The sequence below is a fragment of the Salvelinus alpinus genome, chromosome 12, assembly GCF_045679555.1.
Source record: "Salvelinus alpinus chromosome 12, SLU_Salpinus.1, whole genome shotgun sequence".
In the NCBI taxonomy this organism is placed as follows: domain Eukaryota; kingdom Metazoa; phylum Chordata; class Actinopteri; order Salmoniformes; family Salmonidae; genus Salvelinus; species Salvelinus alpinus.
In genome coordinates, this window is record NC_092097.1 from 33933104 (window position 1) to 33953755 (window position 20652).

The 20652-nt window shown below is 41.4% G+C and overlaps 1 protein-coding gene and 1 long non-coding RNA gene across 3 annotated transcripts in view; one reads left to right on the plus strand and one right to left on the minus strand.

Moving 5' to 3' along the window:
- LOC139535944 (citrate synthase, mitochondrial) lies at positions 1-13629 on the plus strand. Of its 2 annotated transcripts, none has more exons than XM_071335929.1 (11): positions 1-209; positions 1701-1748; positions 1905-2012; positions 2136-2201; positions 5420-5551; positions 5866-6054; positions 6280-6479; positions 6654-6783; positions 11205-11306; positions 11539-11748; positions 12093-13629. In XM_071335929.1, exons 1-11 carry the CDS (start codon positions 156-158, stop codon positions 12264-12266), a joined length of 1413 nt encoding a protein of 470 aa, XP_071192030.1. In that variant the 5' UTR covers positions 1-155; the 3' UTR covers positions 12267-13629. The 2 variants fall into 2 exon arrangements, with proteins under 2 accessions (XP_071192030.1, XP_071192031.1); XM_071335930.1 differs by having other exon boundaries at positions 37-95.
- LOC139535946 (uncharacterized) overlaps positions 13605-20652 on the minus strand; it is a 15377-nt gene continuing 8329 nt past the window's right edge. Inside the window, exon 3 of the long non-coding RNA XR_011667229.1 lies at positions 13605-14945. This is a non-coding gene — a long non-coding RNA (uncharacterized lncRNA). The remainder of the gene's footprint in view (positions 14946-20652) is intronic.

The following is a 20652-nucleotide window of genomic DNA, read 5'->3' on the forward strand; positions in this document are numbered from 1 at the left end:
AACCATGCCTTTTCCCAGCCAATCTCCTTTGTTGGCCTGTTCCTCTCTCAACCTTCACCTACCATCAAACTACACCTACCATCACCTTCAACGAGGTACTGGGGATTTTTACCAGCACAGTCAGAATTTACCAACACAAACTGGTCACATTCACCATGTCCCTACTGTCCGCCTACAGGTTTACCCCGAAGCTCTTAAATTCAACGAAGGTGAGACCGGTAAATGATATGGGCGCTGCATTGTCCCGCCCCATGCCATAACGTTAGCTAGCTAGTATGCTAAAACTTTGGTTAGCCACTTGCCAGTAAGAACAAACGTGAAGTTAGCATTTAGCTATCGTAACTAGCTAACTAAGACTTTAGGCCTTAGCTAAGTGATGTGTAGATAACTAATCAGTTAACTTTAGAACAAGTTCACATTCAGGTAGCCAAATCAAACTAACGTTATGTTTTACTAGTTAGCCAGCTAACGTTAAGCTATGTACCGTAGACTATAAAATATATAGACTTTATGAAGCTAGCACGGTAATGTGTATAGTAGCTAACTGTTGCTATCTTTGATAACATGAATTAGCTAAATGTCTAGGCTTGAGTTTCGTAGCTACCTAGCGAACTAGCACACTGTAGTTGGCTAGCTCGCCCCTAGGCTCCAGTTTTAGTTTGTAATGACAATCTGGGAGAATTATTAACAAAGACATCTAGCTAGATGATACTGTATCGTACTTATGTGGGCCTTCACTGCCTTGATATTGTGCCAAGGACTCAGAGTTGATTAAATCAGATACCGGCTGTCCAACGTCAGTTACTTGTACACTACTGTAGGTTTTAGGCAAGTACTAGTAACCAACTATAAAGTAGGTTACCATATCTTGCAATGCAGCTTCATTCCCGCAATGTTACTCACAGCAGGAGGCAAATTACAGTCTTTCGTTGGCTCTAACTCTTCTGGAAAAGGCATCTCTTGCATGCAAAGCAAAAGAGGACCAGCCATGTTTGATTAGCTGGAACACATAGCTAGCAGCACATAACGTTAGAATAGTTGCATTTGAGTGAATTGTACAGGCTACCTAACTTTTCCGATATTTCTTGATTGTGTGAAGGCATCTTGTTTCCAGTTGGGCAAAGCTCTATTTTTCTGTCAATCCAAGGTCAGATCTCTGTACATTCTGACTTGAGGTTAAAAAAAATGTGGTTGTGTCCTTATGGTCCTAAAACAGTTAGAACATGGATGCTCTTTAGACACAGTGCTGTGAGCAATGCTTTGACTGAATCAGTTCTACGTTAGAATACATAAATGCATTGGCATATGTAGGCCTATTTGCCACTGCACACGTCTATCGTTCAGCAATTTTCTGTTTGTTATCCTTTGTCATGGAACTCACACTTCAGTTTCTCTCCTGCAGTGATTAGGTAGGCTAGGTCATCTTTAGGTGCACAGGCTAGGTCATTGTTAGTGATACAGGCTAGGTCATGGTTAGGGATGCAGCCTAGGTCATTGTTAGGGATACAGCCTAGGTCATTGTTGGGGATACTTTGCAGTGCATTGTGGCTTGCTGATGTTTTAAAGTGAGGACTAACGCCCCTCTGATTATTGAAACTTGAAACCTTTCTCTGATGACTGCCTGTCTGTGATACACGTCGGAGATTTAACCTATTTTGACTGATTGCATCTCTCTTGACACCTCTTCTTGTGCCTCTCAGAGCACAGCATGTCTCTTCGCCGCTTCCAGAAATGCCACTACATCAACAGTAAGTACCCTGACTGGACCTCCTTCATTTTTCAATTTGATTTACACACATATGCTTTTTACCTAGCAGTGCTGTGATGTTTTGAACTGAGTCGCCCTCATAATTGAGTTGTCTTTCTAACTGTGACATATTGTATTTTTCTCTGTGCCGTTGCAGAACCTGAGAGATGTGCTTTCGGATCTCGTCCCTAAAGAACAGAGTAGGGTTAAGAATTTCAAAACGCAGTATGGCAAGACCAACATCGGCTCAATCACTGTGGATATGGTACTTTCTGTTCAACTGTCATTTGTAAACGTTCTACATTATTAGACATACCCCTTTCAGTGCCTGTTGTAGTGTGAATATGGTAGCTGTTGATGTTAAATGTGTGTGCCCTTGTCTTTACAGATCTACGGTGGGATGAGAGGTATGAAGGGCCTGGTGTATGAGACCTCAGTGCTGGATGCAGATGAGGTGAGTTGGTCTGTGCAGGGAAAGCCCCTTGACAGAGAACTGAATGCAAGCTCAGTATCAGGTAGGGGAATAGATTGGGCATTTTAGCCATTTTCAGTTGCTTGTTGGTATCTTAGATTGTTTACACTTAGGTGGTAAACAAGATTAGGCAACTAGATTCAGCTGTAGGCTGATTTTTGTTTGATTGGATGGTTGGTGGGCTGGAACACAATTATAATAATTTGTATACTGCAAATTGATGACAACTAAGCCAAATAATAATTTCATACGTTGATTACATTGAGACACGATAACAGAAGTGACTTTTTTTTTGTTTGAATTTGCGGGAATACTTGGGAATTCTTAGTGATATTAGGATTTTTTAAAACCAAAAACTAACAAAAGAATTGCCGGTTGCCAACCCCTGGCCTAGATGACACATACAATTTAGGCATGCCCTTTAGTGATTCATTTCCCGTGGCTGAGCTGAAGAGAATTGTTTTGAAAGAGAATGATTTCCACACTTGCTTAGTACTCCTCTGAGGGAGATGGCAGAATGCAAATGAATTGAATAGTACTAAATGAAATGGAACTAAATAAAAAACATTCTGTGTCTGATGCTTGAAACTAGACAACTAGCTACTTAAACAGTGACTTGACCTTAAGTCCCACCATACTCATCAGCTTACATTAGCTGAGAATAAGGAAGGTGATATTTCGCAGCCATTTCAGCACCACTTACGGATATTGGCTTAAAAGTCATAAGATAATTCATGTCACATAGGGCCAATGGGTTATGTAATGTCAATGTGGGGTCAAAGGTATTTGAATAAAACAGACTGAGGGAGGTTTTTGGTGGTTGCATCCCTGTTCCACCCCTGTATATTAATTTATTAATGCATGCAAATGCACCCAGTGTATATATGCAAATGAGGCACATAACATTTTCTTTATTTCGTCACAAATTATATGTTTTCATCTGAGATATATATACACACACACACACACACACACACACAGTTGAAGTCGGAAGTTTACATACACTTAAGCCAAATACATTTAAACTTAGTTTTGCACAATTCCTGACATTTAATCCTAGTAAAAATTCCCTGTCTTAGGTCAGTTAGGATCACCACTTTATTTTAAGAATGTGAAATGTCAGAATAATAGTAGAGAGAATGATTTATTTCAGCTTTTATTTCTTTCATCACATTCCCAGTGGGTCAGAAGTTTACATACACTCAATTAGTATTTGGTAGCATTGCCTTTAAATTATTTAACTTGGGTCAAATGTTTTGGGTAGCCTTACACAAGCTTCCCACAATCAGTTGGGTGCATTTTGGCCCATTCCTCCTGACAGAGCTGGTGTAACTGAGTCAGGTTTGTAGGCCTCCTTGCTCGCACACGCTTTTTCAGTTCTGCCCACACATTTTCTATAGGATTGAGGTCAGGGCTTTGTGATGGCGACTCCAATACCTTGACTTTGTTGTCCTTAAGCCATTCTGCCTCAACTTTGGAAGTATGCTTAGGGTCATTGTCCATTTGGAAGACCCATTTGCGACCAAGCTTTAACTTCCTGACTGATGTCTTGAGATGTTGTTTCAATATATCCACATCATTTTCCTTTCTTCATGATGCCATCTATTTTGTGTAGTGCACCAGTCCCTCCTGCAGCAAAGCACCCCCACAACATGATGCTGTCACCCCCGTGCTTCACGGTTGGGATGGTGTTTATCGGCTTGCAAGCCTCCCCCTTTTTCCTCCAAACATAACGATGGTCATTATGGCCAAACAGCTCTATATTTGTTTCATCAGACCAGAGGACATTTCTCCAAAAAGTACAGTCTTTGTCCCCATGTGCAGTTGCAAACCGTAGTCTGGCTTTTTTGTGGTGGTTTTGGAGCAGTGGCTTCTTCCTTGCTGAGCGGCCTTTCAGGTTATGTCGATATAGGACTCGTTTTACTGTGGATATAGATACTTTTGTACCTGTTTACTCCAGCATCTTCACAAGGTCCTTTGCTGTTGTTCTGGGATTGATTTGCACTTTTCGCACCAAAGTACGTTCCTGAGGGGTATGACGGCTACGTGGTCCTATGGTGTTTATACTTGCGTACTATTGTTTGTACAGATGAACGTGGTACCTTCAGGCGTTTGGAAATTACTCCCAAGTATGAACCAGACTTGTGGAGGTCTACAATTTTTTTCGGAGGTCTTGGCTGATTTCTTTTGATTTTCCCATGATGTCAAGCAAAGAGGCACTGAGTTTGAAGGTAGGCAATGAAATACATCCACAGGTACACCTCCAATTGACTCAAAATATGTCAATTAGCCTATCAGAAGTTTCTAAAGCCATGACATCATTTTCTTGAATTTTCCAAGCTGTTTAAAGGCACAGTCAACTTAGTGTATGTAAACTTCTGACCCACTGGAATTGTGATACAGTGAAATAATCTGTCTGTAAACAATTGTTGGAAAAATGACTTGTGTCATGCACAAAGTAGATGTCCTGACCGACTTGCCAAAACTACAATTTGTTAACAATTTGTGGAGTTGTTGAAAAACTAGTTTTAATGACTCCAACCTAAGTGTATGTAAACTCCCGACTTCAACTGTAAGTGCATTATTAAAAAAGACTTACTCACTTTTATTGTAAGTAAGAATAGAAGATGTTTCTGTACACTTCTACATTCATGTGGATGCTACCAGGATTATGGATAATGAGTGTGAAGGTTAGAGGCATAAAGATCATACCTCCCCTGTTATTGGTAATGGTGAGGTAAGCATGTTTTGTTGTAGCCTTTGTAACTTTCCTACTCATCATTGTCATGATTCATTCATGATTTTTCTTAATCCTGGCATTATCAGGAATAATTTAGAAGTCTTTAGAATCATCTTATCTGCTCACTTATAAAGAAGTGTGCTTCAGTTATCATTCAGTTACAAAACAAACTGCAAATGCATCCAACGAGTTTGTAGAGTCACAATCTTGATGTAGTCATTGCGTGCAAGGAATAATAGGACCAAATACTAATATTTGGACTACTTTGATACATAAGTGCTGTCATTTCTAAACGGTTAAACATATGTATGAAAATACCCTCAAATAAAAGGTGACATTCTGTACTGTTGCCTCATGATGGGTATAGACACCCCTACCCCCACACACACAAAAATGCTTAACATTTTACAAATACATATGGAGGGGAGTGTAGATATCTTTTAAAAACATTTTTTGTTAGGGAATTCGTTTCCGTGGCTACAGCATTCCGGAGTGCCAGCAGCTGTTGCCCAAGGCTCCAGGAGGTGCCGAGCCATTGCCCGAAGGTCTGTTCTGGCTGCTGGTGACAGGCCAGGTGCCCACAGAGGAACAGGTGAGTGTTAGCTAGGTAACTCATTACGGAGAGAGAGTATGGCACATCAGCTTAAATGTTGTTACAACAACCCTTTGCATAATTGTACAGATCAAATTATGTATATATTCAATAAGAGGTTGACCCGTATACCATAAACCACAACATAAAGCTTAACCACAGACAAATAGCTCTTGATCTTATCTCTGGGAGGAGGTTTGCTTCCATTTTGGTTTAGTGACGGACTATATTTTGCATACAAAACTACATTACGTTTGGTGTGCATAGCTTGACCAATGAACCAATGAACCTATTTGTGTATTGTCTGTCCCCAGGTGAACTGGCTGTCCAAGGAGTGGGCCAAGCGTGCAGCTCTTCCCTCCCACGTGGTCACCATGCTGGATAACTTCCCCACCAACCTCCACCCCATGTCTCAGTTCAGCTCCGCCATCACAGCTCTGAACAGTGAGAGTAGCTTCGCCCGGGCCTACTCCGAGGGAGTCAACAAGGCCATGTACTGGGAGGTGAGCTCAGGAAACATACCCTAAAGAATGTTGAACAGTGCACGCTGTTGTGGGAAACCATGTTGTTCAATAGGACAAACCGTTGTGAAATGTAGCAAAATGTCAATGCGCCACAGTTATAAGAAGTCAAGATGGTGGAATCTGAACAAATGTGTTAAAAATCTGTTGAAAGAGTGCCTTCTTTCCGATTACACTATTGACATGAAAATTATTCTCTTCTCTCAGTTTGTCTATGAAGACTCCATGGATCTGATCGCTAAACTGCCATGCGTTGCAGCCAAGATTTACCGCAACCTTTACCGTGAGGGCAGCAGCATCGGCGCCATCGACTCCAGTCTGGACTGGTCCCACAACTTCACCAACATGCTGGGCTACAGTGATGCCACGTTCACTGAGCTCATGCGCCTGTACCTCACCATCCACAGGTCAGTTTTATAGAGAGTGCTACTTCATTCATAATACATTTTTCTAAGTTTATCATCCATTAGTCTCTACCGTGGTAACTTTAGGGTGTGCATATTCAGCTCCTGCTCCGTCATTGCACAATGCAGTTATGTGGCTGCATCACTTATTCTTTCATTCACTCCCCTTTGCTATAGTGACCATGAGGGTGGTAATGTGAGTGCTCACACCAGCCACTTAGTGGGCAGTGCCCTGTCTGACCCCTACCTGTCCTTCAGCGCAGCTATGAACGGATTGGCCGGACCTCTTCATGGACTGGCTAACCAGGTGTGTATGGATGCTAATGTCAAAGTTAACATGTGTGTAAATATACTGAAAACTGACTGTACAAAACATTAGGAACACCTTCCTAATATTGAATTGCACCCCCTTTTGCCCTCAGAACGGCCTGAATTTGTCGGGGAATGGACTCTACAAGGTGTCGAAAGCATTCCACAGGGATGCTGGCCCATGTTGACTCCAATGCTTCCCACAGTTGTCAAATTGTCTGGATTATTCATGTACACAGAAAACTATTGAGCCTGAAACTCAGCAGCGTTGCAGATCTTGACACACTCAAACTGGTCTGCCTGGCACCTATTATTACCATACCCCGTTCAAAGGCACTTACGTTTTTTGTCTTGCCCATTCAACCTCGGAATTGCACACATACACAATCCATGTCTCAATTGTCTGAATGCTTAAAAATCCTTCTTTAACTTCATATGGCTGCAATCCCGTTAACGGGATCGATATGACAACAGCCAGTGAAAGTGCAGGGCGCCAAATTCAAACAACAGAAATCTCATAATTAAAATTCCTCAAACATACATGTGTCTTATACCATTTTAAAAGTAATCTTGTTGTTAATCCCAACAAAGTGTCCGATTTCAAATAGGCTTTTCAGCAAAAGCACCACAAACGATTGTTAGGTCACCACCAACTCAAAGAAAAATTCAGCCATTTTTCCAGCAAAAGAGAGGAGCCACAAATAACACAAATAGAGATCAAAATGAATCACTAACCTTTGATTATCTTCATCAGATGACACTCATAGGACTTCATGTTACACAATACATGCATGTTTTGTTTGATAAGGTTCATATTTATATAAAAATCTGAGTTTATATTGGCGCGTTACATTCACTAGTTTCAAAAACATCCAGTGATAGTGCATAGCCACATAATTTCAACAGAAATACTCATCATAAATGTAGATGATAATACAAGTTATACACATGGAATTATAGATATACCTCTCCTTAATGCAACCGCTGTGTCAGATTGCAAAAAAACTTTACGGAAAAAGCAAATCATGCAATAATCTGAAACGGAGCTCAGAACAATAGTAAAATTAGCCGCCATGTTGGAGTAAACAGAAACCAGAAAATACATGATAAATGTTTCCTTACCTTTGATGAACTTCATCAGAATGCAGTCCTAGGAATCCCAGGTCCACAATAAATGCTTGATTTGTTCAATAATGTCCGTTATTTATGTCCAATTAGCTACTTTGGTTAGCGCGTTTGGTAAACAATTCCAAAGTCACAAAGCGCGTCCACTATAACGTGACGAAATGTCCAAAAGTTCCGTAACAGTCAGTAGAAACATGTCAAACGATGTATTGAATCAATCTTAAGAATGTTGTTAACATACATCTTGAATAACGTTCCAACCGGAGAATTACATTGACTTCAGTTGAGCGATGGAACGGAGCTGCCTCCCACATGAACGCGCATGGTCAAAGCGTGGTCACCTCATGGCTTTGGTTACTCATTCCTGTCTCCTTCGGTCCCCCTTCACAGCAGAGTCATCAGACAAAGTTCTATTGACTGTTGACATCTAGTGGAAGCCGTAGGAAGTGAAAACTCATCAATATCTCGCTGTAATTTCAATGAGAGCTTGGTTGAAAAACTACCCAAAATTCCAAAACAGGGAGTGGAACTTCTCAGGTTTTTGCCTGCCATATGAGTTCTGTTATACTCACAGACATAATTCAAACAGTTTTAGAAACTTGAGAGTGTTTTCTATCCAATACTAATAATAATATGCATATATTAGCAACTATGACTGAGGAGCAGGCCGTTTACTCTGGGCACCTCTGTGCACCTTTCATCCAAGCTACCCAATACTGCCCCTGCAGCCATAAGAAGTTAACCTGTCTCCTCTCCTTCATCTACACTGATTGAAGTGGATTTAATAATTAAGGGATCATAGCGTTCACCTGGTCAGTCTGTCATGGAAAGAGCAGGTGTTCCTAATGTTTTGTACACTCGGCACACACACACACACACACACAGTACCAGTCAAAAGTTTGGAAACACCTACTCATTCCAGGGTTTTTCTTTATTTTGACTTTTTTCTACATTGTAGAATAATAGTGAAGACATCAAAACTATGAAATAACATATGGAATCATGTAGTAACCAAAACAGTGTTAAACAAATCAAAATCAAAATATATTTTATATTTGAGGTTCTTCAAAGTAGCCACCCTTTGCCTTGATGACAGCATTGTACACTCTTGGCATTCTCTCAACCAGCTTCATGAGGTAGTCACCTGTAATGCATTTAAATTAACAGGTGTGCCTTAAGTTAATTTCTGGAATTTCTTTCCTTCTTAATGCGTTTGAGCCAATCAGTTGTGTTATGAAAAGGTAGGGGTGGTATACAGAACATGGCCCTATTTGGTCAAATACGAAGTCCATATTTTGGCAAGAACAGCTCAAATAAGCAAAGAGAAATGACAGTCCATTACTTTGATGCAGAAATTCAAGTTTCTTCAAGTGCAGTCGCAAAAACCATCAAAAACCATCGATTTCAGTAATCCACTCGTTCAACATGCAGAGAAAGGAATCCAAAAAGCTACCGCGAAACTTTGTTAAAACAAGTCAAAATAAGTTTATTTAATCCTCAGGTACCCTAAAATGTAATCAAACTATACTATTTCATACGGAAAGAAGTATGTTCAATAAAAAAGCAAAATAAGCAGCTGCGCGTCCTCTTCGTCGCACACGCACAGACAGATTTCCAACTCTAACTCCCAGTACCAAACTTCTTCCTTGTTTGGGAAGAAACAAGCCTGAAACCTTGAGCAAACACTGACATCTAGTGGAAGCCATAGGAATTGCAATCTGGGAGCTGGAATTGCATATGACCCATAGCTTTCCATTGTAAGAGCATGGGCTCCATTTTTTCCCGGTTGGATTTTCTCCTACCATATCAATTGTGTTATAGTCTCATACATTATTTTAACATTTCTAAAAACTTAAGTGTTTTATTATCCAGTGGTACCAATTATATCCATATCCTGGCTTCTGGGCCTGAGTAACAGGCAGTTTACTTTGGGCACGTCAGTCAGACAGGAAGTGGAGAAAAATAGACCCTAGCCTGAAGATTAAGTGCCGTCCACAGGGTATGGCATGCCTTTGCAAAAGGGAGTGATAGCCTTCCTTCTTCAAGATATCCTTTACCCTGTACAAATCTCCCACTTTACCACCACCAAAGCACCCCCAGAACATCACATTGCCTCCACTATGCTTGACAGATGGCGTCAAGCACTCCTCCAGCTTCTTTTCATTTTTTCTGCGTCTCACGAATGTTCTTTGTGATCACCTCAAACTTAGATTTGTCTGTCCGTAACACTTTTTTTCCAATCTTCCTCTGTCCAGTGTCTTTTGCCCATCTTAATAATTTATTTTTATTGGCCAGTCTGAGATATGGCTTTTCTTTGCAACTCTGCCTAGAAGGCCAGCATCCCGGAGTCACCTCTTCACTGTTGACGTTGAGACTGGTGTTTTGCGGGTACTATTTAATGAAGCTGCCAGTTGAGGACTTGTGAGGCGTCTTTCTCAAACTAGACACTCTAATGTACTTATCCTCTTGCTCAGTTGTGCACCAGGTCTTCCCACTCCTCTTTCTATTCTGGTTAGAGCCAGTTTGCGCTGTTCTGTGAAGGGAGTAGTACACAGCGTTGTACGAGATCTTCAGTTTCCTGGCAATTTCTTGCATGGAATAGCCTTAATTTCTCAGAACAAGGATAGACTGACGAGTTTCAGAAGAAAGGTATTTGTTTCTGGCCATTTTGAGCCTGTAATCAAACCCACAAATGCTGATGCTCCAGATACTCAACTAGTCTAAAGAAGGCAGGTTTTATTGCTTCTTTAATCAGGACAACAGTTTTCAGCTATGCTAACATAATTGCAAAAGGGTTTTCTAATGATCACTTAGCCTTTTTAAAACGATAAACTTGGATTAGCCAACAACGTGCCAATTGGAACACAGAAGTGATGGTTGCTGATAATTGGCCTCTGTACGCCTATGTAGATATTCCATTAAAAATCAGCCGTTTCCAGCTACAATTGTCATTTACAATGTCTACACTGTATTTCTGATCAATTAGATATTATTTTAAAATTGCTTTTCTTTCAAAAACAAGGACATTTCTAAGTGATTCCATGTTTGAATGGTTGTGTGTGTGTGTGTGTGTGTGTGTGTATTTATATGTATGTGTGCTATTTAACAGACATCTTTATCCAAAGGTATTATCTGTTTTCATTCAAAGCAAGGCTTTCAACCTCTCACCATTAACATAGTAGAGAGAGAGGATGACTATGGAACTATAATAAGCTCAGTAGTGGAAATGGAGAACGAAAGCAGTGATTTTGTTTTGGTTGGAGTGAGCCCCTGCCTTACCTATGCCCCTTGTAGGAGGTGCTGGTATGGCTGACGGCCCTGCAGAAGGAGATGGGAGGAGAGGTGTCTGACGAGGCCATGAGAGACTACATCTGGAACACCCTCAAGTCTGGAAGGGTAAGTGGTCTGGACTGGAGGGTATGCGAAGTTGGGTGAATGAGGTGGATGAGTCAAGGTCAGGAAACCCAAAGGAAACTTTTCCATCTACCTAAAAGTGTAGTGAACAGGTGTACAAAAGAAAGGATGCATTTACGTTTTCATTTGAGGAATAAGCTGCAAGGGGAATGATATATGTAACCTCAAAGATATTCATCCTACCCTTTTTGACCTTCTGTTTGCGTTCTCTCAGGTGGTTCCAGGTTACGGCCATGCCGTCCTGAGGAAGACAGACCCCAGGTACACCTGCCAGCAGGAGTTTGCCTTCAAGCACCTGCCCGATGACCCCATGTTCAAACTGGTGCACCAACTCTACAAGATCGTGCCCAACGTGCTGCTGGAGCAGGGCAAGGCCAAGAACCCCTGGCCCAACGTGGACGCCCACAGTGGAGTGCTGCTGCAGGTGAGTGGTGGGGTTACAGGAGGATGGAGCCAACTATTGCAGTATACTTTTAACTGATTGGGAGGGACACTGCATGAAGGTTACAAGAAAGGCCTCCACCATCTCTTGAAGGAATGAAGGAAAATGTAAAGGTCTAATTTGAGCTTCTCTTCATAGTTTGTTCCATCTTAGTGAACTGTCAGAGACAAAAAAAAAAAAGTCTAGGCGCTCTTCTACTCTACTTGAGCTGTCCCTTATCTTCCTACAAAGCCCTTATATATCACATACAATTGGGAGCGCAATAATGAAATACCTTGTTCTGTGCAATTAACCCTCCATCCCCTTCCTCTCTCCTGTCCTAACAGTACTATGGGATGACAGAGATGAACTACTACACGGTGCTGTTCGGCGTGTCCCGAGCCCTGGGGGTGCTGGCCCAGCTGATCTGGAGCCGAGCCCTGGGCTTCCCCCTGGAACGCCCAAAGTCCATGAGCACGGACGGACTCATGAACCTGGTGGGGGCCAACAAATCCGGGTAAAGATGAAGTATCAAAGGAAGAGGGAAGGAGGAGGATGAGGGACAAAGAATAACAAAAGGGGGGCGGCAAAATATATAGTACACTTATGAAAACATTAAAGGGCCTTTGCTGGATTTAGCCGGTTCAAGTCAGTGACACCAAGGTTATATTTTTCCTTTCGTTGAGCCGTGGTAGTTGTCTTGAGATATTGAAGATGACTTGGTTTTGTAAAGAAATCCAAAAATCATGTCAATTTTTTTGTTCTAAAATGTGGGGCACTCGCATTGTCTGACGGAATTATCCAAAATACCAAAACAAAAGACAACACTCCATGGCAAGCAAGGTCCTTCTGTAATATAACCACTCTAATCTGGCCTAGCAGGTTAGAATATGTACAGTATGCAAATGACCAGGGTCGGTAGATTAGTAATAGGGTACTGCAGCCCCTTTCATCACTGACTGACGTCACACCGCTATCAATTAAGGCAGAGTTCACTTATTACACCTCCACCTCTTTCTGGCAGTATTCACCAACCCCGTGGCACCTCTGGTAATCAGAATACTCTGCAGGTTGCTTTGTACAGTGCTTCACAAATGGCGCTATCTGTTCTCTTGGGAAGGGAGGTTGTTTTGAAAAATATTTTCTATCAGATTCGGGTGGAGGGGAAGAGTGTAAGAATTCATCTTTTAGACTTTTTCTTCAAGACCTGAGGGCAACCTTAAAACATCAATTGAACGCAATCAATTTTCTCTTTTTATCAGCAAAATGACTAATTGAAGAGATGGCTAGCATTGACTAATGGCACACTTGACCCATTAAATCAATGTACTTAATGTTTTGTAAATGTTTGCTGGTTTTACTATGTCCTGAAATGTCTCATGTTGCTCATGAAGCAAGCACACACATCTGAAACACCATATGAAATAATCTTATGGTTGTGTTAACTGGATTGTTAAGATACATATTTGCTTGGTTTAGTTTTAAGGTTGCCCTCCGGTCTAGTGGTGGGGGGCCTTATGTGTTTGTAATAGTCTGTTTCAATGCAGACCTTATCCAATACACTCCAATTGGGCACAGAGGGCCCAACACCACCCCCTGGGTATTAATTTAATTTGTTTTCAAACAGCCCCCTACACTGTCTTTTCCCAGCTGATTCCTTCCCACATAGTATATATGTATTTTAGGTTTTACAAGTTTGTTCTGATCCTGTTTTAATCAAACCTCAGGTTATTCTGGTTTAAAGAGAAATACATCTGATGTGAGATCATTGTAAATTGAAGGAGGAATTTGAACTTTAATGTAGCAGAGTGGGATTGTACAGTGGATGTAGGAGAGAAAATGGAAAACAAAACAAAGTCCAATAAATGTTTTTATTAGCAATTACTCTTTCGAATACTCCGATTGTGGTGTTTATGTAACTGCAACAACTCATTCTTTCCTACATTAGAAATCCACAATGAACTGCCTATCACAACATTTATGGGGATGTGGTTGTTTCACATTCCTTAGCTGAATGCATTTCTAGAAGGTGCATTGGATAAGTGTCAGCTAAAAGACTACACAGTAATGTGTGGTCATAATGGGGTACCGCAGAGCCTCATGTTATTCAGTGCAGGCTGTGTATAGTACATACTGTATAAGTGTTGGCTGGCTGGAGTATTCTGAGGACGTCTCAGTTATTAATAGTGTTCCAGACGTTTCTCCACAGCACTCAAGTTTCTGCTTCCCTTTGGCCTAATCAAGATTCCATGCGCCTGTAGTACAGAGACTCTGGATTCTTCTGAAGTACAAATAAACAACAGATCGATGTGCTTTGGTAAGGAAATATAAAATTGCTATGTGTAGCAACTGTGGGTACAAATGGGCTCACGAGGTGCCCTAACAATGGGGGCTGACTATATCGATGGCAAATTAGGAGAAATAACAATCACCACTGTGACATACAACCCTGTTAACTAAATGTCCTGATATTGACAAAAATATGGCAACAGTTGTACTGTAGTAGTATATTGACTTTGGTTTTAAAGAGCCTAAAATACATAACGCATAAAGGGAAGCACTGACTAGTTGTAATGGCTGACAGGACCTTAGGAGCCCTGATTCCCACCAACAGTCACCACCTATATTAACCCTTAACATTAGCCACCAAAATAAACACAATGCAAATCAGGGAAATGTTATAGGACCGTAATAAAGAAATCTCCCCTGCAATCTTTTAAATGTGAGGTAATAAGAATTTTACATGTAAACGAATATCAAATACCTCCATAATACTGCACTGAACAAAAATAAAACGCAACAATTTCTAAGATTTTACTGAGTTACAGTTCATATAAGGAAATCAATTGAAATTAATAAATTAGTCCCTAATCTATGGATTTCACATGACTGGGAATACAGATATGCATCTGTTCAGATGCCTTAAAAAAAAAAAGTAGGGCCGTGGATCAGAAAACCAGTCAATATCTGGTGTGACCTCAATTTTTTTCCTCATGCAGCGCGAGTCACATCTTCTTCACATAGGGTTGATCAGGCTGTTAATTGTCGCCTGTGGAATGTTGTCCCACTCTTCCAATGGCTGTGCGAAGTTGCTGGATATTGGCGGGAACTGGAACAAGCTGTCGATCCAGAGCATCCCAAACATGAGGTGATGGCGGCGGATGATTGGTAAAACAATGGGCCTCAGGATCTCAAGGTCTCTGTGCATTCAAATTGCCATTGATTAAATGCAATTGTGTTTGTTGTCCGTAGCTTATGCCTGTCTGCCCGTACCATAACCCCACCGCCATCATGGGGCACTCCGTTTACAATGTTGACCTCAGCAAACCGCTCATCGGATTCATCCGTAAAGAGCACATTTCTCCAGCATGCCAGTTGCCATCTAAGTTGAGCATTTGCCCATGAAGTCGGTTACAACGCCGAACTGCAGTCAGGTCAAGACCCTTGGTGAGGACGACGAGCAGGCAGATGAGCTTCCTTGATATGGTTTCTGACAGTTTGTGCAGAAATTCTTTGGTTGTGCAACCCCAGTTTCATCAGCTGGCTGGGTGGCAGGTCTCAAACGATTCCGCAGGTGAAGAAGCCGGATGTGGTAGTCCTGGGCTGATGTGGTTACACGTGGTCTGCAGTTATGAGGCTGGCTGGACGTCCTGCCAAATTCTCTAAAATGATGTTGGAGGCGGTTTCTGGTAGAGAAATTAATATTAAAATATCTGGCAACAGCTCTGGTGGACATTCCTGAAGTCAGCATGCCAATTGCATGATCCCTCAAATCTGTAGCAATGTGTGATTTTTAGTGACTTTTTACATTTTCCTCAGCAAAGTGCACCTGTGTAATAATAATGTTTTATCAGCTTCTTGATATGCCACACCTGTCAGGTGAATGGATTATCTTGGCAAAGGAGAAATGCTCACTAACAGGGACGTAAACAAATTGGAACATTTGTGATCTTTTATTTCAGCTCATGAAACATGGGACAAACACTTTACATGTTGCATTTATATTTTTGTTCAGTATAAATGTGGAATTTGCTTTGGTATTCATCCAGAACACTGTAGCCCGCCTGGTGTTCAACCTTCCCATATTCTCCCTTGGCACCCTGCTCCTCTGCACACTCCACTGGCTTCCAGTCGAATCTCACATCCACGGCGAGACCATGGTACTTGCCTAGAGGACAGCAAGAGGAACTACCCCTCCCTACCTTCAGGCTCTGCTCAAACCTTACACCCCAACCTGAGTACTCTGTTCTGCCACCTCTGGTCTCTTGGCTCTCCCACACCTACTGGAGGGCAGCTCCCGCTCAGCACAGTCCAAGGTCTTCTCTGTCCTGGCACTCCAATGGTGGAACTAACTTCCCCCTGAAGCTAGGACAGCAGAGTTCCTGCCCATCTACCAAAACCTCTGAAACACCTACCTCTTCAAAGAGTATCTTAAATTATCCCACAGCCTCCTGTCCCCAAAAAAGCTAGCTACTTTGAGGAAAAATGTACTATGACTGATAAGTAGCTAGGTGGGACAACCACATAAGATGAATGCATTAACTGCAAGTCACTCTGGATAAGAGTGTCTGCTAAATGACATATCAGGCTCTGCATCAAATTGGCAATGTGGCAATGTGGGACAATTCCCAAAGAATCCAGTACATACGAAGGATGGTCCCAGTCTGAAATACTGCTCTTTCCACATGGCGGTGGCATTCGAGCAGTCAAGATGGAGATTCATTCACTAAACTCCAACCGTGTCCAACAAGCAGGTTGACATTTGTCATGAATTTTGCCCTGACGGCAGAGTGATTACCGCTAATGGGCCAGCTGCAAAGTCAAAATGGTCTATATCCTAAAAATTCATGAAAACATTTGTCTTAATTTAAGATTAGGGTTAGCAGTGTGGTTAGTTGGATAGATTTAAAATCAGATTTTATTACTGGCTGTGCTAGCTGTGTCATTCCAATGCGGTGACTTTTCTGTCCCCAGGAAATATCACTTCTTATTTAGTGTAAAATAATGTCATGTGGATTCCAAAAGGCTTTAAATATAAGGTCAGGTGTCCTTTACCTTTACCTTAAAAACAAGTATGGATCTTAAAGGGAATTTTATGTATTTTGAACACTTTTTTTTCAGCATTTTTGCCATGTCCCTGGATGTTATTAATCAACTTCCATGAGAAATAGCCATAAGATATTTAATCTTTCATTATTTGATAATCCTAGTTAAATTCTGCCATCAATAATGTTTATCATGATTATTGTATTATTATATTTAAGATTTTCTGTGGCCATAAATAGTAGGCCGTTGGGAGTATGCAGAATTTGTTGGTTTAATTGCATGGGACATTTCAAAAAATCTAGTATACTTTAAATGTCAGGATATCATACTCATTTAGGCTTTGACAACAGCTGATCAATTAGATATGGGGATGCGCTACCGAAATCAATGAATAGTAGGAAACAGCGCATGACGCATTCTCAGAATTTGACATTTTTGGGGGGTTTGTATCATTTGATTTAAACAACATGCCTACCACTTTGAAGTTGTAAAATATTTTTTATTGTGAAACAAACAAGAAAAAAGACAAAAACAACTTGAGCGTGCATAATTATTCACCCCCCCAAAGTCAATACTTTGTAGAGCCACCTTTTGCAGAAATTACAGCTGCAAGTCTCTTGGGGTATGTCTCTATAAGCTTGGCACATCTAGCCACTGGGATTTTTGCCCATTCTTCAAGGCAAAACTGCTCCAGCTCCTTCAAGTCGGATGGGTTCTACTGGTGTACAGCAATATTTAAGTCATACCACAGATTCTCAATTGGATTGAGGTCTGGGCTTTGACTAGGCCATTCCAAGACATTTAAATGTTTCCCCTTAAACCACTCGAGTGTTGCTTTAGCAGTATGCTTAGGGTCATTGTCCTGCTGGAAGGTGAACCTCCGTCCCAGTCTCAAAACTCTGGAAGACTGAAACAGGTTTCCCTCAAGAATTTCACCCTATTTAGCACCATCCATCATTTCTTCAATTCTGACCAGTTTCCCAGTCTCTGCAGATGAAAAACATCCTCACAGCATGATGCTGCCACCACCATGCTTCTCTGTGGGGATGCTGTTCTCGGGGTGATGGGAAGTGTTGGGTTTGCGCCAGACATAGCATTTTCCTTGATGGCCAAAAAGCTACATTTTAGTCTCATCTAACCAGAGTACCTTCTTCCATATGTTTGGGGAGTCTCCCACATGCCTTTTGGAGAACACCAAACGTGTTTGCTTATTTTTTCTTTAAGCAATGGCTTTTTTTCTGGCCACTCTTCCGTAAAGCCCAGCTCTGTGGAGTGTACGGCTTAAAGTGGTCCTATGGACAAATACTCCAATCTCCGCTGTGGAGCATTGCAGCTCCTTCAGGGTTCTCTTTGTTGCGCCTCTGATTAATGCCCTCCTTGCCTGGTCCATGAGTTTGTGTGCGGCCCTCTCTTGGCAGGTTTGTTGTGGTGCCATAGTCTTTCCATTTTTTAAATAATGGATTTAATGGTGCTCCGTGGGGTTCAAAGTTTCTGATTTTTTTTTATAACCCAACCCTGATTTGTACTTCTCCACAACTTTGTCCCTGACCTGTTTGGAGAGCTCCTTGGTCTTCATGGTGCCCCTTGCTTAGTGGTGTTGCAGACTCTGGGGCCTTTCAGAACTGGTGTATATACACTCAGATCATGTGACACTTAGATTGCACACAGGTGGACTTTATTTAACTAAATATTTGACTTCTGAAGGTAATTGGTTGCAACAGATCTTATTTAGGGGCTTCATAGCAAAGGGGGTGAATAGATATGCACGCACCACTTTTCCGTACATTTTTGGAACAAGTAATTTTTTTAAATTTCACTTCACCAATTTGGACAATTGTGTATGGCCATTACATGAAATCCAAATAAAAATCCATTTAAATTACAAATTGTAATGCAACAAAATAGGAAAAACGCCAAGGGGTTGAATACTTTTGCAAGGCACTGTAAATGGGATACAATCTGCACAGCTGCGACTCATCTGTCGGACTAGGCTGCGACTCATCTGTCGGACTAGGCTGCGGTGCGTGCAGTGTGTCGCATGAGTCGGATTTTAGCAACTTGTACGTTGCTTTTCCGTTGCTTTGCCATGTGGTCTCAGAAACAGAAGTAGATTAAACCAGAAGGTGCTTATGTGTAGCTTTCAGCTATATGTTTATGGAATGGCAACAAGAGAGAGAAAAAAGGCTAATATTGAGACGCTTGTCATTCAGGCAAAAGAGTTCATTCTTGGTTTCATCAGACCAGAGAATCTTGTTTATCATGGTCTGAGTCCTTTATGTGCTTTTCATTCAGGCAAAAGAGTTCATTCTTGGTTTCATCAGACCAGAGAATCTTGTTTATCATGGTCTGAGTCCTTTATGTGCTTTTCATTCAGGCAAAAGAGTTCATTCTTGGTTTCATCAGACCAGAGAATCTTGTTTATCATGGTCTGAGTCCTTTATGTGCTTTTTGGCAAACTCCAAGCGGGCTGTCATGTGCCTTTTACTGAGGAGCTTCCGTCTGGCCACTCTACAATAACGGCCTGATTGATGAAGTGCTGCAGAGATGGTTGTCCTTCTGGAAGGTTCTCCCATCCCCATGGAGGAACTCTGGCGCTCTATCAGAGTGACCATCGGGTTCCTGGTCACCTCCCTGACCAAGGCCCTCCTCTCCCGATTGCTCAGTTTGGCTGGGCGGCCAGCTCTAGGAAAGTCTTGGTGGTTTCAAATTTCTTCCATTTAAGAATAATGGAGGCCACTGTGTTCTTGGGGACCTTCAATGCTGCAGAATTTTTTTGGTATCCTTCCCCAGATTTTTGCTCTGACATGCACTGTCAACTGTGGGACCTTATATAGACAGGTGTGTGCCTTTCCAAATCATGTCCAATCAAATGAATTTACCACAGGTCAATCAAGTTGTAGAAGTAATCAAGTTGTAGAAGTATCTCAAGGATGATCAATAGAAACAGGATGCACCTGAACTCAATTTCCAATCTCATAGCAAACGGTCTGAATACTTATTTACAATACATGATCAATTATACATTTTGTAAATTGAGAGGCGGCAGGTAGCCTAGTGGGTAGAGTGTTGGGCCAGTAACCGAAAGGTTGCTGGATCGAATCCCTGAGCTGACAAGGTAAAAATCAGTCATTCTGCCCCTGAACAAGGCAGTTAACCCACTGTTCCCCGGTAGGCCGTCATTGTAAAGAAGAATTTGTTCTTAACTGGCTTGCCTAGATAAATAAAGGTTAAATAAAAAAAGTCTAAAAACCTGTTTTTGCTTTGTCATTATGGGGCATTGTGTGTAGATTGATGGGGGAAAAAATGAAATGTACGTTTTTTTAGAATAAGGCTAACGTAACAATGTGGAATAAGTCAAGGGGTTTACACTTTCCAAATGCACTGTATACTTATTTTATTTATTTCATTAACAAAGTTATGCAACATCCAATTATCCTGTGTGAAAAAGTAATCCCCTCACTCTCTTTATGTAGTGTTTGCTGTGTTCTCTCTTGTCAATGTGTGTTTTGTCCTATATTTATATTGTATTTACTTTTTATTTTAAATCCCAGCCCCCGTCCCCGCAGGAGGCCTTTTGGTAGGCCGTCATTGTAAATAATCATTTGTTCTTGACTGACTTGCCTAGTTAAATAAAGGTTAAATAAAATTAAATACACTATTAACTGGTTGTGCCACCTTTAGGTGCAATGACTGCAACCAAACTATTCCTGTAGTTGATCAGTCTCTCACATCGCTGTGGAGTAATTTTGGCCCACTCTTGCATGCAGAACCACTTTAACTCAGCAACATTTGTGGGTTTTCGAACAAAGTCCTGCCACATCTCAATTGGGATTAGGTCTGGACTTTGGCTAGGCCATTCCA

Coding starts and splice junctions, on each gene's coding strand:
- LOC139535944 (XM_071335929.1), top strand. CDS start 156: ATGTCCCTACTGTCCGCCTACAGGTTTACCCCGAAGCTCTTAAATTCA. Junction 2,202..5,419: donor CAGTGCTGGATGCAGATGAG/GTGAGTTGGTCT, acceptor ATTTTTTGTTAG/GGAATTCGTTTCCGTGGCTA. Junction 11,749..12,092: donor ACAGTGGAGTGCTGCTGCAG/GTGAGTGGTGGG, acceptor CTGTCCTAACAG/TACTATGGGATGACAGAGAT.